General features: G+C 42.5%; 2 protein-coding genes across 3 annotated transcripts in view; one reads left to right on the top strand and one right to left on the bottom strand.

Annotated features, from left to right (window-relative positions):
• Positions 1 to 513, bottom strand: part of pds5a (PDS5 cohesin associated factor A) — an 84,149-nt gene extending 83,636 nt beyond the window's left edge. Inside the window, exon 1 of one of the 2 annotated variants that reach the window (XM_056279787.1) lies at positions 411 to 513. The gene's annotated coding sequence lies outside the window, so the exon portion shown is untranslated. Of the gene's footprint in view, positions 1 to 118; positions 184 to 410 lie in introns of those variants that run through there. The other variant, XM_056279788.1, reaches the window with a different exon arrangement.
• A 1,515-nt stretch (positions 514 to 2,028) lies between these two features.
• Positions 2,029 to 27,804, top strand: part of n4bp2 (NEDD4 binding protein 2) — a 28,330-nt gene continuing 2,554 nt past the window's right edge. The window contains exons 1-14 of the mRNA XM_056280559.1: positions 2,029 to 2,281; positions 3,012 to 4,020; positions 4,110 to 4,234; positions 4,499 to 4,587; positions 4,914 to 4,990; positions 5,158 to 5,298; positions 8,779 to 11,681; positions 11,825 to 11,910; positions 12,072 to 12,117; positions 20,822 to 21,045; positions 23,444 to 23,568; positions 23,897 to 24,023; positions 24,155 to 24,331; positions 27,371 to 27,539. Of these exons, the coding sequence (XP_056136534.1) occupies positions 2,029 to 2,281; positions 3,012 to 4,020; positions 4,110 to 4,234; positions 4,499 to 4,587; positions 4,914 to 4,990; positions 5,158 to 5,298; positions 8,779 to 11,681; positions 11,825 to 11,910; positions 12,072 to 12,117; positions 20,822 to 21,045; positions 23,444 to 23,568; positions 23,897 to 24,023; positions 24,155 to 24,331; positions 27,371 to 27,539 (5,551 nt within the window). The remainder of the gene's footprint in view (positions 2,282 to 3,011; positions 4,021 to 4,109; positions 4,235 to 4,498; positions 4,588 to 4,913; positions 4,991 to 5,157; positions 5,299 to 8,778; positions 11,682 to 11,824; positions 11,911 to 12,071; positions 12,118 to 20,821; positions 21,046 to 23,443; positions 23,569 to 23,896; positions 24,024 to 24,154; positions 24,332 to 27,370; positions 27,540 to 27,804) is intronic.

A 27,804-nucleotide genomic window follows, 5' to 3' on the forward strand; every position in this document is an offset into this window, starting at 1 on the left:
ACCGGCCTAGGCCGCAAACTACTCGCAGATACCCATCACATCCGAAGACGCGACGAGCTAGAGTCAGGGGAAGAAGTCTCAAACAGTCTTTGCGCCCAACAGCCGTCCCCGCGGTTACCTCCGCGCTCCCCGACCGACGCGAAACTTTGAGAAGTCAAGGGAAACGATGCCATTTCACTTGTTTCCGTCTTTTGCCAACTTTACCCACTCGCCTCCCGTGGCAGCTAGTTCACAGGCAGCGGCTCGCTACCGTCGCCCTGAGCCATCCTTCTCTCAACGACCAACTTGCCCCCACCAATGAATTTGAACACCTCGATGTGAATGCAAAAAAAAAACCCATCCTACCTTCGCACACACAGTTACAACTACGATCAGCAGACATTTACTGGGTATTCCTTTTCGGCGATTACCTCTCAAGTGGGCCGTTTTAATTCATTAGTCTGTCACAGGTTGGATTCCTAGTTTCGGCACAAAGCTCTCCCCCCTGGCTTCAGTCAGTGCAGTTCGAAAGCGCTGTCTTGTGTAAAGATTTGACGTATAGCGCCCCAGTCGGTTTATCGAGAGTACTGCAACCGCTAAGGAAAAGAAAAAAGAAAAAAGGTGGCGGGAGTTAAAAAAAAAACAAAACAAACAGGACCACTTTATTTGGATTCTTCCCCAACAGAACTCCACAGCAATGACACTGCGTACAGCGCTTCCGCTCTCTCTTCGGCCTTCAAAATAAGAGCTCAAGGCATAGACCGTGGCAACAGCTTATAACAGGAACTTAAAATCACTAACAGGCAAGTCCAGCAAAATAGGTTACAGAGGGCCGTCGTTTTAGTGTCTGGGACCCCCCCCCCCCAAAGATATTATGCAGTTACTCAGGCTCAGGAAAGAATTCATCATAGCGTTTGAGACATTTTAAAAAAATTTTTTATCAATTGTTCGAAGACTTTTGAGAAGATATTCAATTTATATTAGAACCAAATAGAATGCGTGTAAAGTTTTATTTTTTATTTTAGAAATTTCTGCATATGAATATGGTATCTAAGGCGCGGGTCGACTTTTTTTAATTTAAAAAAAATTAATTGCAAAAAAAAAACATACAGGAATCAACATAAAAGCAATGTACACGCAACTTCAAACAGAAACTCACAATGAACAAAACAGACTCCCCATTTAAAACACAACAATGTCCTATATAATGAAAAAACACACATAAACTGAATAAAAAATAATATGAGAAAAAAAGAAAGAAAAACAACCGTTTTGTGAATTGCCATAATAACAAATCTCTTTTAGGCTCTGTTAGATTATTATAAGACAACAAGAGTACAAAATTATGTATTTTCAATTGTAATGCAATTTAAAATCCTGGAACATGGTTGCTAATGTAACCAGTTATTTTATCGCCCGGTGCGGGATTCGATATAAAGTGTACTGCACCACAAGGCGACAGCACTAACCACTCGGCTAAGCGGTCAGACCCGCGAAGTAGGGACTAACGTCTCTTATTACTAGTTTACAGTCGTCACCCTCCCCGGAAGCGCCCCCTCGCGCTTTGTTATTCCCGCGCTCCGAAGAGACTTCCGAGGATCTGCACACTTCCGGATCCCACCGCTGCCACCAATGTAACCGGTTATTTTCTTGCCCGGTGCGGGATTCGATACGGTGTACTGCGCCACAAGGCGACATCACTAACCCCTCGGCTAAAGGGTCAGACCCGTTAGCTAGGGGCTAAAGTGTCTTATTAGTAGTTTACACTAATTTTTTTTTAATTTTATAGGCGCGGGTCGACTTTCATCAACAGCAGGCACGTCAAACGACGTTTTCTGTTGGTCAACTCAACCGCGAAAGTAAGCGGCGAGCAGTAGACGGAGTTCCGTCTCTCGCCGCTTGGGGCGCTCTGGGGATTCTGCGACTTGTAAAGGGAACTTACTCTTCCCCACACTAGCCACTTAGTGACGTAACATGTCGACTGGCTATCCCAGGGACCGACTGGAGTAACCGGCGGCCTCACGTCGGGTACGCGTCGCAACTGCGGGAATGCCGCGGAAGAAGAAAAGCGGACAGAGCCCCGCCAGGGTACCCGGACTGTCAAACGAGGGCGGCGTGGCTAGCAGCGAGCACACGGGCCACCCAGCGCAGGGCTACGACGGTGCCATGGCGAGTAACGTACCCCCCGCTAGCTCGCTGCCATGCCAGGACAGGGAGACCGTTGTGAAAAACATGCGGGAGGTGTTCTCGCACTTGGACACCGAAGTCATTCGCATGGTGCTCTCCGAGTGTGACTTCAAAGGTATTAACGTTTCGAGCCCGGCTCGCTAAGGCTTCTGGGGGAAATGCTAGGGAGCTAACTAGCTGGCTAGCTAGTTGTCATTGCTATTGTTTTTTTTTGTGTGGGCGGATTTAACCTACTGTCACACAACTGTGCGGCAGCTAGTCTATGCGAGGGGTTGTGGTCGGTGCCTTTCGGTGGTCGCCACCCAATGCTAAGGTGTTTGTAAACAGCACAAGTTGCCGGACAGTTGACATGAACGTACGCCTTCGCCTGTCTGTGTTGCTGCCCTATAGCCACCTGTTAAGAGTCTCAGTAATGGATCTCCGGGTCTGGCAAGTCATTCGTCAAACCCCTACACACACACCCCACCCCTATATTTAGTGACGGACGTGTGGTGTGTGATTTATTGGCCCGCTGCGCATAAGCGTGCTCAAATGTTTGTGTGTCGTTAGTGCTGTGTAAATACACAAGGTGCAAGTGATAGGATTTTGGCTCTGCTGGCTCTTCAAGGAATCGGTGCACATCTTACCGTAACAGAAATTTGGAAATATATATAGGAATGTTAGCAGTTAAACACTTTAACTGTCTGTGAATGTTCTCATTCATCCAGGTCATGGTTATCCAAAGGATATACCAAATCCAGGTGCACTTGATTCAACTCCTTTGGATGACACTTTAACTGCTAACAAAATGTTTGTCTTGCTCCCTCCTTGTTGTACTGTATTTGTTCTTTTTTTTTCTATTTCAGTTGAAAATGCCATGGATTCTCTTTTGGAACTCTCTGTGGCTGCCGAGGTCACTGCCCCGCTTCCTCCCCACGTGTCTGGCTTTGAGGTTACTGCTGCAGCCCTCCTAAATCCCCACCATGCTGAACCGAGCCCAGACCTGAGCCACTCTAAATCGTCACAGCAACCCCCCTCCCCACCTTTGACAGGAGAGTATGACTTTCTGATTGACCGAGAGCTGGAAACGCTGACCAAACAACCAGAAGTTAAGGAGGAATTGATGAGTTGTCAGGGTTTTTCCGCTGCTGGCCCCTTGTCATCATTTCCTTTGCCTCCAATACCACCATCAGCCCTCCCAGAGCTGCTTCAGTCCAGCCTAGAGCCCAGCGGTAGAGGGTCAAGCCCAGAAGATGTGGCCACAGTGGAGCACACACGTGCCACAACCTCTCGAATTGACCAGCTCAACTTATGCGGAATAGAAGAAGACAAGGGGCAGCAACCAGTTCTGGATTTTAGCTATCTGACTTCAGAAACATCTTCTGGGAAACTCAACCCTTTGCAGGACCTTGGACCCTTGAGGCATCCTTCAGCGTTCCAGGTTTATAAAAAACACGAGTTGCCACACATGTTTTCAGAGAGCGATACGGTCTTACCATCAGGAGGGGTAGTCGGAGGTGCAGGAGCAAATGCAAATACTGTGAGTGGGGGGCCACTAGGCAACATGCCACTGCCCTGGAACCCTGAGGCACCAACATTTACTCCCCGTGCTCATGGAAACCAGGGACCAGCATTCATCACCCCTGTGGCTCTGTCCCCTTCCCCCTGGAGCTCTCAAGGTAAGGCTGCCTGTCACTGGCTGAGGCAGGGAACTGTCAGTAAGGCACCCATTAAACCATCTGCCACTGTTCCTAAGTCTTGGGCCCTGCCTGCTGCTTCCCGGGGCCCCGCCCCCCACACAAGGCTCCGTTTGGAAGGAAAGGTCCTTGTGCTTCTACGCGGTGCACCGGGATCCGGCAAGTCAACCTTGGCCAGGTAAAGACGTTGGGATCGTGTAAGTAGTTGTTAACAAACAACAAATAAGCAGACATAATTTTTTGTATCTTGTTTGTGTGTCTGAGCAGGGCCATGTTGGAGCATAACCCAGGCGGTGTGGCACTGAGCACTGATGACTATTTCATTCGCCATGGAAAATATCACTTTGATCCTTATACTCTGGGGGAGGCTCACGAGTGGAACCATAGGAGGGGTAAACATGGACACAATCTTGACAAATATTGGTTGAATAGCAAACGAAGTAACAGTGCAAAATCAAGAAACCATTGCCATTTTCATATTTGTCAATGTATTTCACTCCTAATTATTCAAGTTTTTAGTTCCCACATGATTCCTCTATAACAGCAAACATAAAACAGAACATTACAATGTGTAAACACATAGTCATCAGTCAGAAAAGGGTGTTGTGTTTCTTTTCTCTCAGCTGTTTCTCTTTTGCAATCCTTATTTTTTTTAGCCACGGAGGCTTTTGAAAGTGGTGCTAACCCCATCATAATTGACAATACCCACATGCAGGCCTGGGAGATGAGACCCTATGTGGCCCAGGTCAGTCAGCTAGCTAACAATACACTTGATACGGTCAAGTCAATCTTGAGGAGTACAGCTGAGTGGTATTGTTGTAAATCAGTGACGCTGGCTAGCTACTACAGTGGCATTGTGCTTCTTTAACTTTTAACAAATCAAACCATTTGTTTAAAACATCAGCATGGTCTTGAAAATCTTCCTTAAAATAGGAGCATTTGATATTACAATGTTAGTAAAAACAAAGGTTTACATTTTACTTTGTAGACATTTGGTGTTCACACTACATTTTATTGTGTGGACACTTGAAAAGTATGTTGTATAGAAGCTGATCCTTCTGTCTGTTCTAGGCTTTGAAACACGAGTACAAGGTGCTTTTCCGAGAGCCTGACACTTGGTGGAAGAACAAGCCCAGAGAACTGCATAGGTGAGAAAGAGAGATTATAAAAAGGTGTTAAAAAATTGAGGCGGGAAAACTTTCTCCATTTTTGACATGAACTGAAATATGATCAGAGGCAATTTAATTCGTGTGTGTGTGTGTGTGTGTGTGTGTGTGTGTGTGCGCGTGTGCGCGCATGCATGTTGGGTGTACAGACGCACCAAGCATGGCGTGTCGATGGAAAGTATCCGGCGTATGCTGGAAAGGTATGAGCGTTTTGTCTCGGTCCAGTCCATCATGTGTTCACAGCTGCCTGAGCACAAACGGACCCTCCACCAGGAGAGTGGACCCTCACAGTGAGTCTCACCAGCTGACATTCGTACTCTTTTACTAAAAGGACATATCCAACGTAGTCTTGATGAAAGAAATAAAAAAAGTGGTTTACTTTCTAGAGGAATAGCAGTAGATTTAAGAAATCTCCTATGGTAGTCTTGAAGAAAAAAACTTTTCTAGGCACTTTATTTGAACTTAAAAACAGTTCTGTCAAATGCAGAAACAAGAAAAGAAAGACTTAAATAAGTATTGTTTTGCTGATGTATAGCCAGAAGCTGCACTATAGACAATCAGTGAGAGACTTTGCAGATTCTAAGCTAAATGATGAAACCCATCTACGTGTTATGACAGAAATACTAACTCTGAAGTGTATTTTTTTTCTCCTGACTATGGGACCAGTCGGACTCTTCTTTTTTACACTATGAGAGACAATCTTGGATAGGGATGGGGAAAAAAATCGATTCAATGCAAAATTGCGATACTAAGCCATGACAAGTGACAAATGCTGTAAGAGGTTTAATGTAACGATTTCTACATCTTTGGATGTCTTGATGCACGCTCAAGAATCCAGGTAAGAAAATCAAAGAAGGTGGAATCAGTTCATCTGGATAGAATGTTTATTGATGGATACATTTCATCACTAGACTAAGTGACATCTTCAGTCTAAACTGACTGCAGGCATCCCCAATCTTATACAATACAGTTGCATAACAACCGAAACCAACGACCAGTTTCATATGCGAATATGGGCATGACCATTAACTAGAGTTTCAGTGGCCATGTGTACTATTCACAAAGAATTTGGGAATGTTCTCAATCACAGCATTGTAAGGTGGCGACAGATGTACTCTTTGTACACCTGTAGATGGGTGTAGACTGCGGAGTCCTGGTCTGATGCGTTAGCTCTCCTGTGTTGTGCCAATCTCGGCCAGCGTCTGTTTAGTTTCCTCAATGTACAAGTCACTGCAATCCTCCTGGCACTTAACAGTGTACACTATATTGCTCTGTGTTGGGGTACCTGATCCTTAGGACCAACTTCTGGCACAGTGTGTTTTGGGCTTTGAAAGCAGCTGAGATGCGGTGTTTGGAAAATACGCGTCTCAACCTTTCCGACACTCCCACCACATGTGGAATCACCATCAGTTTACACTTAGGCAGCTGTTGTTCTTCTCCTCTCTTTGATTGGCTGGTGCACTGTTTGGGCGTCTTCCTGGCTTTGATAAATGCTCAGTTAGGATAACCACACTTAACCAGGGCCTGTTTAATGTGGGATTTCTGCCCTTCCCTAGCCGTTGTGTCGGTGGGGACGTCAGCTCGGTGGTACAGCATCCTGATGACTCCTAGTTTGTGATGCAGTGGATGATGAGAGTCAAACTGATCAGTATGTGTTGGTTTATGGTAAACATCAACAATCAACAATCAAATGTCCCCCATCACCAATTGCAATTTCAGTCCAAGAAGGCTAACCTGTCATTAGGGAGGATAGGGAGGAACACTGGTTTGAACGGGGAGTCAAAGAGACCATCTAGTATGTGAAGAGGGAATGACCACCCCTGAACCGAGGGTACATCTGTTGCCATATCATGCAATGCTGTGACAATGCTTGCAAATTTAAAGAAGGTTGAATCAGTTCATCTGGATACAACGTTTATTGACAGATACATTTCATCACTCAACTAAGTGACCTCTTCAGTCTAAACTGACTGCTGGTATCCCCACCCCTTATAAAAAAATATAGCTGCATAACAACCGAAACCAATGACCAGTTTTGACCAGTTTGAATTTTGCTGTCATGCTGAGGGAAATCCCGCTAGTGGAACTGATCACAGCCATGGAATCAGCGATCCAAAAAAGCAACATTGCAGACCCTGAAGTGGAGCAACTGCGGACGAATGTTTCAGCCTGTTTCAGCAATGCGAAGACATCGCAATCCAGCATCAGTAGAGATGAGAGGAAAGTTCTCACAACCCTCAGTAAGGACAATAACATCATCATCTTTCCAGTGGACAAAGGCAGGTCCACTGTTGTATTAAACCAGACCGACTATCATGAGAAAGTTATGACATTACTTAGCGACATAAATACCTATCCCCTGAAACGCGATCCAGGCAGCGGTTACAAGAAAAAGATGATGGACTATCTGAAGCTGTTAGAACAGGACAATGCTATTGACAGACTTTTGTACCACCGATTATACCCAGGGGAAGCTACACCTAGTCTGTATGGATTACCTAAGATACATAAACAGGATGTGACATTATGGCCTATTGTTTGTATGATTAACTCTACAAAGGTATAAAGTTGATCAGCCACAGCATGAAGATTTGGGAAAGAGTAATAGAAGCTAGGTTAAGAGGAGAGGTGAAGATCAGCGAGCAGCAGTATGGTTTCATGCCACGAAAGAGCACCACAGATGCGATGTTTGCTTTGAGAATGTTGATTGAGAAGTATAGAGAAGGCCAGAAAGAGTTGCATTGTGTCTCTGTATACTCTGTAAATAGTACACATTGCCATTGAAACTCTAGTTAATGGTCACACCCATGTCTGCATATGAAACTGGTCGTTGGTTTCGGTCATTGTACACTATTGTTTATAAGGGTGATGATACCTGCAGTCAGTATAGACTGAAGATGTCACTTAGTTGAGTGAGGAAATCTGTCAATAAATGTTCTATCCAGATGAACTGATTCAACCTTCTTTGATTTTCTTACCTGGATTATTGAGCATGCATCAAGACATGTGATTGCAACATTCCCTAATCCTCTGTGAATAGGACACATGGCCATTAAAATGCTAGGTAATGGTCACACCCATATGTGCATATGAAACTGATCATTGGTTTCGGCTGTTATGCAGCTGAATTGTTTATAAGGGTGAGGAGACGTGCAGTCAGTTTAGACTGATGAGGTCACTTATATCCTTTTCCCACTGGCCAAAAAACCCGCTAACATCCGCCTTTTTACATTGACCAAAGGCGGACACGAGCGAGTTTATTGGATAGTGGGAAAAGGGTTTTAGATGAGTGATGAAATGTATCGGTCAATAAACGTATCCAGGTGAACTGATTCAACTTTCTTTGATACGTCGTTGGATGTTCGAATCCTTTCAGGCAAACATGCTCATGTTTTGTGTTTTTGTAACAGATGGGGCTTAAAATAAATGCATCTTTTCTTTCTTTTTTTTAAACTTTTTTTGATTATTGTGGATAAGAGTGAATGGAGCTTTTAAAAGTCATAATTTTGAATTGTAATAATTCATAATATCATGATATTTTAAAAGTCACAATATTTATTAAATTGGTACTAAACATTGCCGTAATACCAAATTGAGATGTACCTGCCGCGCTACCCAACCCTAATCGTAAATGTCAACCAAAAACATTGATCTGTTTTAGAGCAGTGGTATATTATAAAAATAAAATGTTATTGTATTCACTTTTAAAGATTTAACTGAGCTGTTATCAAATTTGCAAACTGTAAAATATTATCGCTCTCTCTACCTAGGTCAGTGTCTTCTGACACAGCTCACCCTGACCTGGTAGGAGAGCCAGAATTGACACAGGCATCTGAAAAGTCCCGCCCTCAGCTGTTTTCCTCTCTTCCTGATGTGTCATCCATCGGGTGCTCTGCTGAGGTTAGAATCCCGGAACACAGCAGCCAAAACTCATCTGAATCTGTCAATCTCCTTTCCACTGAAAACCCCAAAATCCCAGATAAGGATTATGACATGGATCTGGGGGAGCTGGATTTGGAACTGGATGACCAGTCAGGATTGGTCTCTCAAAGTGGAGATCAGGGCATTCCTGACTGTGTCATGGAGTCTGTGCTGAGTGAAGATGACCATCGTGAAGAATTGCCTATGGCTTTCTCAGAATCGATTGGACAAAGGGTGAGAAGAGGGCGGCAAAGCAAGTCGGATGTTGATAGGCTGGAACCTGCTGATCTGGTCAAAGATACTAACCAGTCGGGGAAACAGGCAGAGGATGTAGAGAAGACAGAGGGGTTGGAGGTTGGGGGATCAGCTGGGGCTGAGGTGGCCTGGGACAGTGGGGCGAGAGGAAGGCCAGAGCTATTGGATTTTATTGGGGACTGGCCTTCTAAGGCAGGACTGGAACAGCGATGGATGAGAAATAAGGAGGGGGAAGCAGGGCTGACCGAGGAGGCAGATTATTATGGCAATAAAAATAAGGCAGAGCCGGGACCTGATGTAACAGAATTCCAGAAGCTTCTTTATCTTATTCAGACAGGTGTAGGGTCCGTTGACATTGATTCCTCTCCTGGCTCAACCCTATCCCTGAGCTCTGGAGAGGAATCTGAGAGAGAAGGGGAGGCAGGGGGTGTGTCCCAGCAGTCCCATTGCAAGGAATTGGACAGTGAAGGGAGAGACAAGGATATGAGTGGCAGTGACAGTGGTAAAGCTGAATTACCAGATTGTGTGTTAGACTGGAAAGTAGTTGGTTCTTTAGTAGAGAGCAAACTCCCTCACAAAACATTTGAAGTTGGCGAAGAAAAAATAAAAAATACTGAAACATGCACTAGAGGGGGAGGTGATCACATGTTGGAGGGTCATATTGAAACAGGTTTTGTGAGTTTAAAGTCTAAGAACCTCAGTGATAATCAGTCTTCTCTAAGTGGTGATTTGCTTTTTATCTCAGACACTGTTGACATACATGTTACCCGTGATAGAGAGGAAAGTCACAGTATTGAAAGCGATGTCAGCACAGAGGCTGATACTGGTTATGCTGATAAGGGCAATGAGAACTGCACAGAATGTGGCTCTTTCATGGAGATCAGTGCTAAAAATAATGGCAGCTTATTGGGTGAGGTCAGCCAGAGTCCCATCTCTAGTGGCAGTGTCAGAGTAGAAAGTAGCCCTTTAAGTGGCAGGAATCAGGAAAGAAAGCAGCGCCAGGGCCGCAAGTCAGGAAAACAGTGCAAGTTAGCGCTGACATTCACTCAAAACTGCCCTACTTCCTCACCAAGAGCCCCTGAGGAAAGCACCCATACCATGCCTCAAAACCTTAACAGCAGTCCTAATAGCACTGAACCAGATATTTCAGATGACCTATCTAATCCTGACTGTCACCTCACTCTTGATCTCAAACCCAGCCTTGACATGAACCCTGAACCCAGCCCTAAACACAACAATGAGTCAGAAGAACTACAACTCCATTCTACCCTTACATCAGTGGTGGACACTGGGTGCCCAACGCAGACATATCCTCAAGACTTTGCCTTTGTTTGGCGCCTTAATCATCACAGCAATCCTAATGACCCACTTTTCACTGTGGGCAACCACCCCTGTGGCATCACTGTCTTGTCTGGTGATGCTTCCTGCTTCCACCCTGAGTCATCCCACACTGCTTGTGCCGCAGTTGCAGTTACCCAATCAAGCCAAAATGAGGTACCTTATCGTGTGGTTCATGAGAAAGGCACCCAGGTCGAGGAGAAAGATCTCAGCGGTCCCAGAAGCCGACTGGAGAGCCTCCGTATTCTCAGCCGTCATTTTAAATTGGTGAGTTTTGATACATTGGAAGACCTTTATGACAAATGCCATCAGGATTTGGAATGGACTACCAACCTGCTACTGGACTCAGGAGAGAAGTTCTTCAGGGATGAGGATGAAGAGGAGGAGGAGGATGGTACCTGGGATGGGGGTAATCACAATACATCAGCTCTGTGTGAAGCTTTAGGCATTGGCTTAGATGTAGGATTGCACTCTTGCGTGGTAGATGAGTCTCACCCTAAAGACTTGCCAGGGCCAGCAGGTGGTGTGGAGGTGAGTCAGGAAGTTTCATGTCAGGGTGCTTCTGATGGAATAGATAATAAATCAGATGAGAGCTCCAATACAGAACTTGGATTAGCAGGGGAAACAAGGGAGGACAAGGTAGTGTCTGGGACTCCTGCAGTAACCGAGCAAAGCTCAGGAAGTTCTTGTAGAGGGACTCTTTCTCATATTATATCCACAAACAAGGACCAACCTAATGAAAGCTCACACATAGTAAAATCTCCACAAACACTACTCGGGCTGCTGTGCACAGACAAAGAAGAGGGATGTGAGAAAATCGAACTGGAAATGACATCAGAGACTTATGGCCAAGATTTGGAGCTAGAAGGTGGCGCCTGGAGTGGAAGCATGGAAGATGGAGGAATTTTTGAGGCGTCAAAGGATGAGCGTGTGCGAGAAGAGATGTCTAGTATGGATGAGGTTACCTTGTCACTTATGGCAGAGCTGAAGGAAATTGAGATGAGAGAGAAAAAACAGAAAAAGGTGGAGGCGAAAGAGAGAAGAGACTGGGAGGAGAGAAGGAAGAGACACCTGAACATTCAGAGTTTAGAGCTGAAGCTGCCAACTGAGCTGGCATTACAACTGACTGAACTGTTTGGTCCTGTGGGAATAGACCTAGGTAACTAAAACACACACAGACACATGAGAACGTACAAAAGGATCTAGACATGTTAGGCTATAATAATAATAAAATGGTAGTAAATTTGTCCAGTCGAGAGCACCAACATTAACCATCTGCCTTTTCTGGTCCATAATATTTAGGTACATGCTCCAGTGATGATTACGCAGTGCAGATGGACCTAAATCTGGCTAAACTGCTTTACCAAAAGTGGAAAGATACAATCCAGGTGAGTTGTAGTTGCAGTGGTTGGTTGGCCTGACTCAGTCATGTTTCAGAATTATCAGTGCAGTGGTACCGTTAGTCACATTGTTAGTCAAAAGTGTGAGTGTGTGTGGGTGTGCGTTGGTGGCCATGGTGGTGATTCTGACTTTTCATTGTGTTTCACAGGAAGGGCAGAGACAAGCAGCTCTCTCTTACCACTTGCTTCAGGAAAGTAAGTACAGATTCAAATACTCATAATACATGGAATTTCTTTGCTAACAGTCTCATAATCCTCAACAGTATTGATACACTAACATTAACAGTATACTTTTTTTTTAGATTTTTTTTTTTTGAGAAATATTTATGGAGTTTTCAGATTTAACGGAACAGATGCATTTATAAAGGTCTGCGTGCGTGCGCACACACACACAGAGGAAAAAAGAATCCTGCAATTCTTATGTAACTATTATGATGAATAATATTACATTATCTTTATATTTTACAACACTACAACATTCTCATTTTTCAAATACTCAGCAAACATCTTATTAAATATCTTGAAAGTCACCTATGACTCTCAAGATAATTAATACATTTTCCCCATATTTTAAAAAATGAGGGCAGCTATGAAGAGGATGAAGAGATGAAGAGTCGAAAGGCAGTTAGTCCTGATGACATACCTGTGGAGGCATGGAGGTGTTTAGGAGAGATAGCAGTGGAGTTTTTAACTAGATTGTTTAACACAATCTTGGAAACAGAGGATGCCTGAGGAGTGGACAAGCATACTGGTACCGATTTTCAAGAATAAGGGTGATGAGCAGAGCTGTAGCAATGAAAGAGGTATAAAGTTGATCAGCCACAGCATGAAGAGAAGGGAAAGAGTAGTGGAAGCTAGGTTAAGAGGAGAGGTGATGATTAGCGAGCGGTATGGTTTCATGCCACAAAAGAGCACCATAGATACGATGTTTGCTTTGAGAATGTTGATGGAGAAGTATAGAAGAGAAGTTAAGAAAGAGTTATATTGTGTCTTTGTGTCCGAAAGAGGAAATGTGATATTGTATGAGGAAGTCGGGGGTGGCAGAGAAGTATGTAAAAGTGGCGCAGGATATGTATGAAGGCAGTGTGACAGTGGTGAGGTGTGCGGTAGGAATGACAAATGGGTTCAAGGTGGAGGTGGGATTACATCAAGGATTGGCTCTAAACCCTTTCTTGTTTTCAATGGTGATGGACAGTTTGACGGATGAGATTGGGCAGGAGTCTCCGTGGACTATGATGTTTGCGGATGACATTGTGATCTGTAGTGAGAGTAGGGAGTAGGTTGAGGACTGCACTGGAGAGAAGAGAATGAAAGTCAGTAGGAGCAAGATGGAATACACATGAACAAGAGGGAGGACAGTGCAGTGGTGAGGATGCAATGAGAAGAGATAATGAAGATGGATGAGTTTAAATACTTGGTGTCAACTGTTCCAAGTAACAGGGAGTGGGGAAGAGAGGTGAAGAAGAGAGTGCGGACAGGGTAGAGAAGAGCGTCAGGAAAGATTTGCGACAGAAGGATACCAGCAAGAGTTAAAGGGAAGGTTTACAAGATGGTAGTGAGACCAGCTATGTTGTATGGTGTGGAGACGGTTACACTGACCACAAGACAGGAGGCAGAGCTAGAGGTGTCAGAGTTGAAGATGTTAAGATTTTCATAGGGAGTGACAAAGAAGGACAGGATTAGGAATGAGTGTATTAGAGGGACAGCTCAGGTTGGACAGTTTGGAGACAAAGCAAGTGGAGCAAGATTGAGATGGTGTGGACATGTGCGGAGGAGAGATGCTGGGTATATTGGGAGAACGATGCTGAATATGGAGCTGCCAGGGAAGAGAAAAAGCAGAAGGCCAAAGAAGGAGGTTCATTGATGTGGTGAGGGAGGACATGAGGTGGCTGGCATGACGAAGGAAGATGCAGAGGACAAGAAGAGATGGAAACGGATGATCCGTTGTGGCGACCCCCAATGGGAACAGCCGAAAGTAGTAGTAGTAAATATTTTTAAAAAGTTTTGTATTTTCCCCATGGTGGCACAAGTCAGTTTTTCCATGTCTAATCAGTTGGAAAGACTTTTGAACCAGTGTTCAACTGTTAGGTGCCTCAGTGCTCTTCCAGGCAATTGTAATACAGTATTCAGCCCGAAGTGAGCATCAAGTGATTTGTCAGTGATGAATAAATTTTTTTATTTGCACCTGACAGTGTTAACTGACGTGGAAGTAGTTCAAGGATAAATACCCGAGGGCAGACGAGCAACCCAACAGAGATAATACCAGATATAGTTTGCATGACCTTTTCCAAGAATTTTTTAACTTTTGGGCCGCTCCAAAGGCAGTGGAATAATGTGACTTCTTCTAAACCACATTTAATACATAAATCAGTATTATTATTATTATTATCAAAGCAGTGTAACAGGGAGGGAGTTATGTATGTACACATTCTACATCTAAATTTTATCAGTTTAAAGCTGGTGTTGATAAAACAGGCTTTGTGGGTCTTGGCAAACTCTCTTCCAGTCATCTTCAGTGAGTTTTTTTTTCCTCCCCAATTGTATCTGGCCAATTACCCCACTTTCTGAGCCGTCCTGGTTGCTGTTCCACCCCCTCTGCTGATCTGGGGAGGGCTGCAGACTACCACATGTCTCCTCTGATACATGTGGAGTCGCCAGCTGCTTCTTTTCACCTGACAGTGAGGAGTTTTGCCAGGGGGACGAAACATGTGGGAGGATCACGCTATTCCCCCCAGTTCCTCCTCCCCCCTGAACAGGCACCCCGACTGACCAGAGGAGGCGCTAGTGCAGCAACCAGGACACATATCCAGATCTGGCTTCCCACCCACAGACATGGCCAACTGTGTCTGTAGGGACGCCTGACCAAGCTGGAGGTAACACGGGGATTCAAACTGGCAATCCCCGAGTTGGTAGGAAATGGAATAGACCGCTACACTACCCAGATGCCCCATCTTCAGTGATTTCTACATTTAATTTGCTAGACCAAGCCAATCTCTTGTTGTTCGAGGATTCTATAGATTTATCTACCATCATTTTATACAAAAGGGAAACCTGGCCATAACTTTGAAGATAATCTGGCATGGTCAAGAGGACTGTGGAAATGTAACTCATAATTTGTAGACATTTGAAGAGGTGTTTAGAAGGTATATTGTAAATTCTTTGCAAATCATCAAAACTATAAAAATTATCGTCATTATACATATCCATAATTTTGCTAATCCCTCTCCCTGCTCATAATCTAAAACCAGGGTCACATCTGCTATGAGAGAATCTAGTTTTTCCATAATGGTGTAATACCCAATATATTTGACACCATGTTTAAGTGTATTTGTATTTTGTACCAGACTCTTATAGTATTCCTGACAAATGGGTTATGGGTATCTTTAATCAGAATGCAGATAGAGCTTTAGGGATAATGGAGATGTAGTGGTGTTTTCTATTGTGTCCCAGGGTATTGTAGGATTATCTGAGAACCAATGCATGGCTGCTCTAGTTTGGGTTGCGCAATAATACCAGAGAAAGTTTGGAACTTGGAGTCCTCCCCTCTCATAAGGCAAGTAAAGTAAGGTCTTGCGCGTTTATTATTCCAAATAAAGTTATTATTTCTTCCAATTTAGCGAATAGATTAGATGGGGGGGGGGGGTAAAGGAAATGAATTGGAATAGATACAAAAATTTTGGTAAGTCATTCATCTTAACAACACTGAGACACTGCCACCAACACAGCAGATAAAATAAATGGAAAAATCTGACCATCTTTTAAGGGATTCTGATCCAGATGTTAAAATATGAATATAGTTCTCTGGAACAAGGTCACTTTAGTCTGGAGGGATTTTTTATTTTTTTTAATTTTTTATTCCTAGCCATAAGGTGAATTATGAAATGTACTCCCTACAGGTGGATTTTCTCTTTCAGTCTTTCTAAAATACAGAATATTACTTTGTGTTATTCATTTTGTAACCAGAGATACTCCCGAAAGACTCCCAATAATTTCGAAAGTGTTGATACGGACTGTGTCAGATGTGTTAAGAAAACTACAATATCATCTGCACAGAGTTCATGGTTTCCGATTGTTACATCTGTAATCAAGGGGTGGAATCTAATTGTCAGTGCTCGGGGTTTGATTGATAGTACAAATAAGAGGGGTCAAGTCAAATCAATTTTATTTGTATATCCCAGGGGTGACAGCCAGCACTCCCTGGCGTGCTCCCCGGGACAAGCTAAAGGGTTTTGATATAATGGTGTTAGTCAGAACTTCTGCACTAGGATTTTTTCTTCTTCTTAGTCTTTCTTTTTTTTGCTTGTTCTTTCCCTGTTTCTCAGGGGTCGCCACAGCGGATTTTTGCCCTCCATAGCTTTCTGTCTGACGCATCCCTCTCCCGCAGTCTAACCCTCCTCATGTCCTCCCCTATCTGGTCTCTCCATCTTTTTCTTGGTCTTCCCCTTTTCCTTTTGCCAGGTATTTCCAGGCCCAATACCTAACTGAGCTAGCTCAGTTAGCACACTCTGGATTTAATTATCTCCAAGGGTCTGAACATTGCTAAGGTTGTGATGACTGATGTCACTCTCTCCGATCATTCCTGTGTGTTCTTTGAGAGTACTATCTTCGTGTGCACAAATGCTCAAACAGGTAATCACATAACAGCATATCACTCAAAGCGCCAGTGAAATATTTATTCAGGTTTTCTCTTCCACACCCACCCTGTCTTGGGTCTCAGTCAATGAGCTTGTAGATAATTTTAATTCTAGAATTACAGATGTTATCGATGCTATTGCACCCGCTAAGGTGAAGGTGGTCTCTAGTAAGAATAGATCTCCTTGGAGGTGTGCCATGCTGGTCAGAATAAAAAAAAGAAAAAGAAAAAAGAATGTTGTAAAACTGAACGCAGGTGGCACAAAACAAATCTTTTCTGACATCATTGCCAAAAACAATGATAATGTATCTGCCTTGTTTGCTACTGTTGACCGGCTAACAACCCCCCCCCCCCCCCCAGTGGCAGTGGCCTCTGAATTTCTATCTACCAGGGCCAGCAATGAATTTGCCTCCTTCTTTGACACTAGAACAGCCGGGATTTCACTCCTACCTAAAATGACCATGGGCGGTCAAATTGACGGCTGGTTTTTGAACTCCGTATTCTGTCAAGATAAATACCCAATTGAGATATTAATCCATTGCATATGTCTGTTAGGAAACGACTGACACTAAAATCATTTTAACAACTATTGCTAATCTAACAAACGTAACAAGGCATATAAAACGTGAAATGTAAAAAAAAAAAGAACTGAAAATAAATATTGAAACAGTCCCAAACAACGACCGGAACTCAAAAACTACTAGAACGACCATGAGCGGCCAGTTTTTAAGCTCTACCAAGACTCTTATTATCTGTCAAGATACATACCGAATTGCGATATTAATGCATTACTGTTCTGCCCCTGCTAACATGTAGTGTCCAGCCTGCTAGCTAGGCAGACAGATAACAGGTTCCCAAGAACGACTCAGATTCAGGAGTTCTGTTTAAAGCCTTTACTCAAGAAAATCTGTAAAACTAAACAGATAAAATTCATGTCAGTTTCATATAAACTCAAAACAGGCTAATACATCCACTCTTTGTACACACAACCATGTAAAGATGAAACGACTACAAACTGATGCGTTTAGCTTCAGGCTAACTTACACTATAACTTCCATTGCTGCGCTATTGGCTAGCCTCGGGCTAATTTACATAGTCCATTGACATGCTAGCGTTTAGCATATTTGATTTTAAAACACTACTCCTAGTTTATAAAGCACTGATTTTTTTAGGGCCAAAATACATTTCTGATCTACTGCTACACTATGAACCATCCAGACCACTCAGATCATTTGGGACAGGTCTGCTTTCTGTCCCGAGTCAAAACTAAACATGGAGAGGCACCTTTCAGTTTTTATGCACCACATATCTGGAACAAACTCCCTGAAAACTGCAGGTCTGCTACAACTCTGTTCTTGTAAATCTAGGCTAACGACTTTCCTCTTTGCCACGGCCTTTTATTAAATAAAACCTTAAGCTTTTGATTTTCATCTTGTGCTACACTGTAACTTTGTCTTTTTATGTTTTTTAAATGTCTTTTTATTGCCTTATGTTGCTTCTCTTAATACCTTTTATGTTTTATGTAAAACACTTTGAATTGCCTTGTTGCTGAAATGTACTATATAAATAAATTTGCCATGCATTGGCTTGCCTATGTCGTCTACGCCTTCTCTCCATACGTGTCCAAACCATCTCAATCTTGTCTCGCTCAACTTCTCATCCATTCCTCTGATCTTGAACGTTGCTCTCACTTCTTCATTTCTCTTCTGGTCTTTTCTAGTCACTCCCTAGGACCAATGCAGCATGTTCATATCTGCTACCTGTAATGTAGATTCTAGCCTCTCTGTTGTCACTGCTTCCATACCATAGAGCATGGCAGGCCTAACCATTGATTTGTATACCTTGCCCTTTACCCTCAATGGCATTTTTTTTGTCTATTATCGATCCTAAGTAGTTGAATTCATTAACTTCTGGGACATCAACTTCCTCCACTTCTGGGACATCACCTCCCCCTAAAGTCAATCCTGGGCTTTCTACTTGCTTATTTAAACACAGGTACTCTGCTGATCTTTAGTCCTCTGATCTCTAGCGCTTCTCTCCAATCGTCAAGATCTCTCTCCAACCTTTCCTCGTCCTTGTTTACTAGCACGATGTCGTCAGCAAACATCATGCTCCATGGTGGCTCTTTCTTAAGATGTTCTATGAGGCTTTTCATCAGTATCACAAACAGGAAAGGGCTCAATGCCGATCCTTGATGCAGTCCTACCTTTACCTCAAACTCGCTTTTTGTTCCCACTGTACATCCAACTATGATCTTACAGTCCCTGTACATGTCCTGAATTATGCTGATGTAATTTTCTGCCATTCCCTTCACTCTCAGGCAATACCACAACTCCTCTCTCAGTACTCTGTCATATGCCTTCTCCAAATCAATATATACGCAGTGCTGTTCTTTCTGTCCTTCAATGTATTTTTCAGCTCAGGCCTGCCTGCGTCTGATAAATCCATTTTAATATACATGTATAAGATCTGGTAGGCATCTCTCTAACCTCACTGCTGTAACTTTGGCTATAAGTTTATCGGAGTTTAGAAGTGATATGGGTCAGTACGATTCACATTTGGATGGTGGTTTACCAGGTTTCAAAGATGTTCTTAATAAGGGCTCTGGAAAGAGAAGGTGGCGAGGAATTTGTTTTGAATGCCTCTTTAATCGTGTCTAAAAAAAAGGAGGCTGCAGCTTATCTTTAAATTCTTGTAGGTATCAATAGGAGGCCCGTCGGGGCCTGCTGCTTTCCCCCCCTTCATACATGTGAGGGCATCATATAACACAAAAAACTCCATTCGTCTGTCCAGAATTTCTTGGTCTTCAGGAGAAGAGAGTGGAGAATTCAAGGCTATCAGGAAAACTGTTTTGTATGCTCTTGTAGGTAGACAGATCTGATTTATAAAGTTTTTCATAAAATATTTTAAATGTTTAATTTATTTCCTTTGGGCCGGTTGCAATACTCCATTTGAATTCTCTATCACATGAATCATTTTCTCATTCTGTAAAGTTTTAATTTGTCAGGCAAGCAGTTTACCTACTTTTTCTCTCTGGTCGTAGAATGGTTGTGTTAGTTTGTTTAAATTAGTTAGGGCCTTGTTGACTGACTGTTCATTATCGTGGGCTCTAAATAGGGTTAGTTTAAGTTCAAGTACTAGAGTGTTACCATGATCTCGCTTTTTGCTGCTTTAATTTCTTTTTCAATTTCAAATATTGTATTTTTGAATTGTTTAGATTTAAAACTGCTGTGGCTAACTATCTGCCCCCTGTCTTAAAAGCTTCCCATCTAATTAAGGATGACGTTTCAGAAGTATTAACCTGAAAGAACAATTCTATTTGTTGGTCAATGAAGTGAATAAACTCCAGGTCCTGCAACCACTCGGCACAAATCTCCATCTGGGAGGTCTGTGAAGTTCTGTAGTAGTACTGTATTCCATAGATACTGTAGTATAGCCAAAAATTGTTACGCTATTGTAATAGCATTCCTCAACATTTGATAGTGAAGTCAGAGAAATCAAAAAGAAATCTAATTGTGAAAATGTCTCCTGTGTAGCTGAACAACGGGAGAAATCTCTTATCTGATTTATATTCCCCTCTGGACATTGCAAAGGCTCAACGCATCGATAAAGTTAAGAATTACTTTCCTAGATTGGTTGTGATGAGTGTTGATTACCGTTTCGATCAATATTGGGGTTTAGTGCAGTTAAAATCCCCTCCCGTTAATAATTTCCCCTCTTAATGAGGCAAGTGTTAGAAAAATGTTATTATAAAATTGTTGCTCATCTTTATTAGGGCTGTAGACATTTGCTCAATTAAGATGTAGGCCAAATAGTTTGCCCTGTAAAATAATGAATCGACCCCCAGAGACCAGAGTGGCGTGGAAGTATTTACCTGAAAAGGGATCGATTTGTGGATTAGAATAGCCACACCCCTAGCATGGGATGGGAAATTAGCTGCAAACAGTTGTCCATGCCACCTTCTCCGTAATTGCTAACCTCACCTGAAGTTATGTGTGTCTGCTGGAGAAACATGATTTTAGATCCCAAGTGCTTAAGCAAGCTTATTATTTATTTCACCATTTTTGCCTTTATTGGATAGAGGATAGTGAAGTGGCAAACAGGAAACAAGGGAAGAGAGATGGGTATGACATGCATTATTGGCTGGAAGCGAATTGGGGATGTTGTGGTTATGTGGCATGTGTCGTAATCATTCGGCTATCGGGGCACCGCATTAACAGTATTTTTAATCTTCTGTGAACGTCCTCCTTTTTCCTTAATGTGTAGGTTCAGTCCACTGGGGTGAATCACAGGCAGCCAAAACTGCTCCCAGGGAGGAGACACAGCCACCACACTTTCTGATTGGTGCAGATGGTTATTCTTCACTTGGCAGCCAACCAGTTGCCCGGGATGAGCTGCCGTTCATGGACCACTGGAATGTTTCCCGCCCCCATGTCTCCCTCAGGGATATAATGACAGAGGAACGGGCCCGACAGAGGGACATGGAGAAGGTAATACACACATAGATTCGCACTGACTCGAGGGCTGTTATGAGTAATCGAATAACTCGATTACAAAAAAAAAATCCCAATTTACAATTTACTGCCTCTTCCGAATTCATGTCTAAACATGCTGTCGTGACAATTATTTAATTCCACTCTGACATTAAGTGAGGATCGAGACAAAAATCTGTTATTGTCCCACTTTAATATATGATCATGAACAGATGCACTCAAATCTAGATGCTTGAATTTTCCCCCGATCAGTACAGTAGTCTCTCTTATAGGTCAGTTGTCTGTTCTTCCCTTTCTTATCACGTCTTCCAGCTCTCATCCCACCAAGGCCATTTCTCTAAAGTGTGTACAGACTTGCTTCACTCATTCCTCTGCTATCAACCAACAGTCAACAATAGGCCTTTATTTGTGCACTTGGAGAAGACCCTTTTTATAAGACTACCTTTGTTCTGTTACACATGGACTTTAAGCATCTATCTAAGCAATGTAAAATAAAGTTAAACATGGTGAAATATTATAAGTAAGCACACATCAAATATAAATTGCTCTCACACATGCTTGGGCATGTAAAATGACCACTTAGGGCACTGCTGGATGTAGATGACCGCAAATAATGAGTCAAGAAAGTAGAAGAAAGCAAAGATGGATTAAAAGAGACAGAAGCCAAAAAAAGACAATATGGGGCCATTTTCAAGTAAAATACAAAGCAGTGGTTTGCAAGCATGAGACAAACATGTACTCTCAAACCACAGACCTTATTCCCTGCTTCCACAGTTCTCTAAAATACTAGAAAAAATATTTTATACGAGAATAGATGATTTTATCACAAAACAATGTACTGTATGAACAACAATATGGTTTTAGAGCTAACAGGACAACTTCATTTGCACTGATAGAATTTGTAGACGAAATTACAAAAGCAGTAGGAAACAAAAGTACATTTAATATGTGTATTTCTGGACTTAAAAAAAGCATTTGACACTGTAGATCATGAGTTATTAATAAGAAAAATTACAAATATATGGTATCAGTGGTATCGGAGCGATAGTACTATCCTGGTTTTCCAGTTGAAGGCAGCACAGGGGCCCAGTGGTTAGTACTGTTGCCTCACAGCAAGAAGGTCTTGGGTTCGAACTCCAGGTCATCCCAGGACCTTTCTGTGTAGAGTTTGAATGTTTTCCTCATGTCTGCGTGGGTTTTCTTCTGGTGCTCTGGTTTCCTCCCACCATCAAAAAGACATGCATGTTAGGGTTAATACTCCTGTCTGTGCCCCTGACCAAGACAATGGAAAAAAAGAACTGGAGTTGGTCCGCGGGCGCTGCATCATAGTGGCCCACTGCTTCTATACAATAGGATGGGTTAGCGGGACCGAAAACTAAAGCACTTATGATCCTAATTCTTTTTGGAGGTGGTAGGTATTGTCTCAGAGAGTAAGGGAAAAATCCCAGAAAGTTAAAATTATGCATAATTATGCATAAATATGCAAAATATGCATTTTTCTAAAAATGGCTAAAAACCACCTTTCTCTGCATTTCAGATGATTCTGAGCATCTTTGATTTTTTCACCTATATAAAAAAAATTTTCTGGGACTTAGAAATGTTTTGGCATTATGCAAAATATATGCATTTTTGCAAAAATGCACTTATGATCCTCATTTTTTTGGAGGTGGTAGGTATTGTTCCCGAGAGGACCAGAAAAATAGCAGAAAATTAAAATAATTATAATAATTATGCATAATTATGCAAAATATGCATTTTCTAAAAATGGCTAAAAACCACTTTTCTCGGCATTTCAGATGATTCTGAGCATTTGGGGGAGGGAGTGGGGGGGTAAACCACTTTTCTCGGCATTTCAGATGATTCTGAGGATTTGGGGGGAGGGAGTTGGAGTGGGGGGGGGGTTTAGGGGCAGGGGGAAGGCGGTTAGCTGGCAGGATGAAGAGGATGGAGATTTAGACGGGTGGATAACCAAACCGCTACATTGTAGCGGGGTTCTTCTAGTGACTAAAATAAAGTGGCTTTCTTTTCAGTTACCTACAAAACAGGTACCAATATGTCAAAATAGAAAACTTCAAAGAGTACATCTGTCGCCATCTTACAATGCTGTGATTGCAAACATTCCCAAATCCTCTGTCGATAGTACACATGGCCATTGAAACTCTAGTAAATGGTCACGCCTATTATACGTGAAACTGATAATTGGTTTCGGTCATTATGCACTGTATTGTTTATAAGGGTGGGGATACCTACAGTCAGTTTAGACCGAAAAGGTCACTTGGATACACGTTGAAACGTTTCTGTCAATAAACGTTATGTCCAGATGAACTGATTCAGCTTTATTTGATACACAATCCTTGTCTCTTACCTCCCCCGCTACCCATTCTCCTTTCTCTAGACCAGACAAAGTCACGCAGACCTGGACAGGCGAGATGGGGCCACTTTGCTAAAAGAGAAACAGCTCTACTCCCTCTTCCCTGCTGTCGACAAGGACTTCCTGCAGGACATCTTCAGAGACCACAAGTGAGATTTATTTGAAGCTTTGGTGTATACCTGTGTTCACTGGTTCAAATGATCACAAGACTAGATTGTCACCTACCTTGATGCATTCAGGTTCAAATGGTATATGTGATCTGGTATTACTGGTTGAGTCACTTGGTCTTATTAACTAATGAGACAAAAATGTGACTCATCTGCCCCTATGATAAGGTTGTTGATGCATACTGGCTATAATGTTTTCCAAAGTCAAAGGTCTTAGAATTATATTAAAAAAAAAAAAAAATTTTTTCACAAATAAGTCATGAGTCCAAAATAGGGCACGATTCTTACCTCTGTGTATCTGTTTCTCTAGTTATTGCTTGGTGCAGACCAAGCAGTTCCTCAACTCACTACTAAATGAAGAGCCCGTCAAGACCGTTGTGGCCCCAGAACAACCCAGATCTGACCCCCAGAGAACACCAAGCAAGGAGAGACAGAAGGTGCATGTACACCTGCAGACGATACCCACCACATTTCTTATATGCCGCCATCTTCACTTGACTAATGTATGTCAGCCTTTTTAGCTCCTGAAACTTATTCATCCCCAACACCTTTGTCACTCCACCATTAGGGGCAGAAGAAGGTTACAGAGACAGTGCCTGTGTACCAGGATATGGAGTATCCAGAGTATGATGACTTTAGGGCTGAGGCCAGCCTACAGAGGAAGCGACAGGTTGAAAGCTTTGCCAAGGCTGCAGAGGCCTATCGGCAAGGACGCAAGGAAATCGCTTCTTTCTACGCACATCAGGTAGGAGGCTGCGGGCTGTTGTATATGAGAGCTGATTTGTACTTTTGTCTTGTTACCTTATTTTTCAACCTCACAAAGTGTGCACATTTGCCTAACCATTGTGTGTTGGGATATTAGTGTTCATCGGTACAAGTCATAATCCATCCATCCATTATCCAAGCCGCTTATCCTACTTAGGGTCACGGGATGCTGGAGTTAAAATGAATTTTAATTATCCTTGTGTGGAGAAATAAGGGTAAACCCCTGTGGCTCATTAATACAATCTAACAAGAAAGAAGCATTAAAGATGGCAAGTGTAAAATATTAATAAATACACGAAGGAAAAAGTAGATGCACTATTATTTACAGGGAGAGTGAGAGAGGCAGAAAATGACATCCGTCTACCCTAAACTGGAAGTATATTGACCTTGACATCAGTATTGTAAGCCTGTATTGATTTCTTTGGCTGTAAGCAACCAGCAATAAAGTTAGATGGCTCACGTCCATTCTAGCCAGCTGGAACAGGTGCTGTCGGGGATTTCTTGGTCTGACAACAGACTTCTCTTCCGACATTCTTGCAACTTGTTCTTCTACTCTCTTCAACTGAGTGAACTTGAATGCTTATTAAGGAGGATGGGAGTTTTGCAGGATTATGCCTCAAGGGAAGTGCTAATAAAGACAAATGCAGACACAGTAGCAAACAATATAGGGAAAGAATTCAACAGAGGTTTACTCCACAAGCACAAGTTCACCCATAATAACTTATGGATATACACTACCGTTCAAAAGTTTGGGATCACCCAAACAATTTTGTGTTTTCCATGAAAAGTCACACTTATTCACCACCATATGTTGTGAAATGAATAGAAAATAGAGTCAAGACATTGACAAGGTTAGAAATAATGATTTGTATTTGAAATAAGATTTTTTTTACATCAAACTTTGCTTTCGTCAAAGAATCCTCCATTTGCAGCAATTACAGCATTGCAGACCTTTGGCATTCTAGCTGTTAATTTGTTGAGGTAATCTGGAGAAATTGCACCCCACGCTTCCAGAAGCAGCTCCCACAAGTTGGATTGGTTGGATGGGCACTTCTTTGAGCAGATTGAGTTTCTGGAGCATCACATTTGTGGGGTCAATTAAACGCTCAAAATGGCCAGAAAAAGAGAACTTTCATCTGAAACTCGACAGTCTATTCTTGTTCTTAGAAATGAAGGCTATTCCATGCGAGAAATTGCTAAGAAATTGAAGATTTCCTACACCGGTGTGTACTACTCCCTTCAGAGGACAGCACAAACAGGCTCTAACAGGTACTATTTAATGAAGATGCCAGTTGGGGACCTGTGAGGCGTCTGTTTCTCAAACTAGAGACTCTAATGTACTTATCTTCTTGCTCAGTTGTGCAACGCGGCCTCCCACTTCTTTTTCTACTCTGGTTAGAGCCTGTTTGTGCTGTCCTCTGAAGGGAGTAGTACACACCGGTGTAGGAAATCTTCAATTTCTTAGCAATTTCTCGCATGGAATAGCCTTCATTTCTAAGAACAAGAATAGACTGTCGAGTTTCAGATGAAAGTTCTCTTTTTCTGGCCATTTTGAGCGTTTAATTGACCCCACAAATGTGATGCTCCAGAAACTCAATCTGCTCAAAGAAGTGCCCATCCAACCAATCCAACTTGTGGGAGCTGCTTCTGGAAGCGTGGGGTGCAATTTCTCCAGATTACCTCAACAAATTAACAGCTAGAATGCCAAAGGTCTGCAATGCTGTAATTGCTGCAAATGGAGGATTCTTTGACGAAAGCAAAGTTTGATGTAAAAAAAATCTTATTTCAAATACAAATCATTATTTCTAACCTTGTCAATGTCTTGACTCTATTTTCTATTCATTTCACAACATATGGTGGTGAATAAGTGTGACTTTTCATGGAAAACACAAAATTGTTTGGGTGATCCCAAACTTTTGAACGGTAGTGTATATTAATTGAATATTGGTAATTATAGGTAAATTGAGGGGGAAACCTTACATTCTTACAATGTATACCTTTTAAGTGTAGTTTTGACTTGTCTTGTGTAAAAAGAAAGACAGCTAAACCAGCCTTACAGAAGGGATTATTGACAAATTGTAATGTAACATATTGACAAGTTGACAAAACTCTTGCCATCTCATACATTGACTTTCAAGGGCTCACCGCATCTGTGTAAATTTGGAGGACTTTAGGCATCTAATTTTTTCTCCATTTCAGCTTTTCAATTTTCGGTTGAAACAGGTTTTATGCCTCATAAAGCTTGCCACTTATGGCATCTCACTGCTTGTGAATGTTGGGCAGCATTGTCATGTGGTTCCCTCTTCCTGTGCTGACAGTCGAGTTCGGTCGGCCTTGGATTTGAAGGGAGCTGTAGCGGGCAACTGGTTAGTTTGCATTGAGTACCAGAATTAAAAAACACAAAATCTAATGTGCAGCAGTTTTATGGCAGCAAATTAATGTGCCGTAGTTGGGCATAACAGTGTCAGGGAGACTAGAGATTCGAATCTATAAGAATGTACAGAATGCTAGTGGATCCATTTTGCAACCTAGTGGAGATGACATACAAAGGAAAATATCGTCTGACATTTTTGGGGTTTTGGCACAGATCATCTTTTTATTTAGGTAATCAGTTATTAAGACAGTTCTGGAAAACCCCGGTGCAAATAGTTCCTTGTTAGTCATTCAGTTATTAATTCAGACCAGTCATGAATACAAGATGGTCTGACGGAAGATCTTTCTGATCGAAATGTTGCAGACAAATAAATTTTGCAAGTCGGTGTTGCATGGAGTTTTCTTTAAATATTACATAGTTAAGTTTAAAAGGGAAATGTGGTTTTTGAAGCGCCCCCCCCTTCCTCCACCTACCACCAGGACGGTTGTCCCTGCTGTCTTCCTTTTGCAGCTCGACTACTCAGTATATGTTTTGCTGTTCCTCATTTGTTTGGAATTTTCAGTTTTCCTTGCATGTAATGTAAGTAACGCTCAGCTTATTAGTGGCTCAATGTATAATACACCTCCGCCTACCTGCCCCACTCAGGGTCGCCTCCATCAACAGCAGATGCGTGAGGCCAATCATCGTGCAGCGGCTCAGATCTTTGAGCGAGTCAACTCACCGCTGCTACCCAGAAATATGCTGGACCTTCACGGGCTGCATGTAGATGAGGCGTTGGAACACCTGGCCCAGGTCTTACAGGACAAAACCAATGGTACTGGACACAACCTTAGCATTCTGTACAATCTATTATTATGATGATGATAATAATCACATTTATATAGCGCTTTTATAGACACCCAAAGCACTTCAAATTGAAGGGGGTAACTCACTTGAACCACCACCCATGTATAGCACCCACCTGGGTGATGCATGACAGCCATTTTGTGCCAGAACGCTCACCGCACATCAGCTTGAGGTGGAGAGGGAGAAATCACTGAGCCAATTACATGGGGGGATGATGAGGTTGCCAGATGGAG

Source organism: Lampris incognitus, chromosome 5 (assembly GCF_029633865.1).
Source record: "Lampris incognitus isolate fLamInc1 chromosome 5, fLamInc1.hap2, whole genome shotgun sequence".
Classification (NCBI taxonomy): domain Eukaryota; kingdom Metazoa; phylum Chordata; class Actinopteri; order Lampriformes; family Lampridae; genus Lampris; species Lampris incognitus.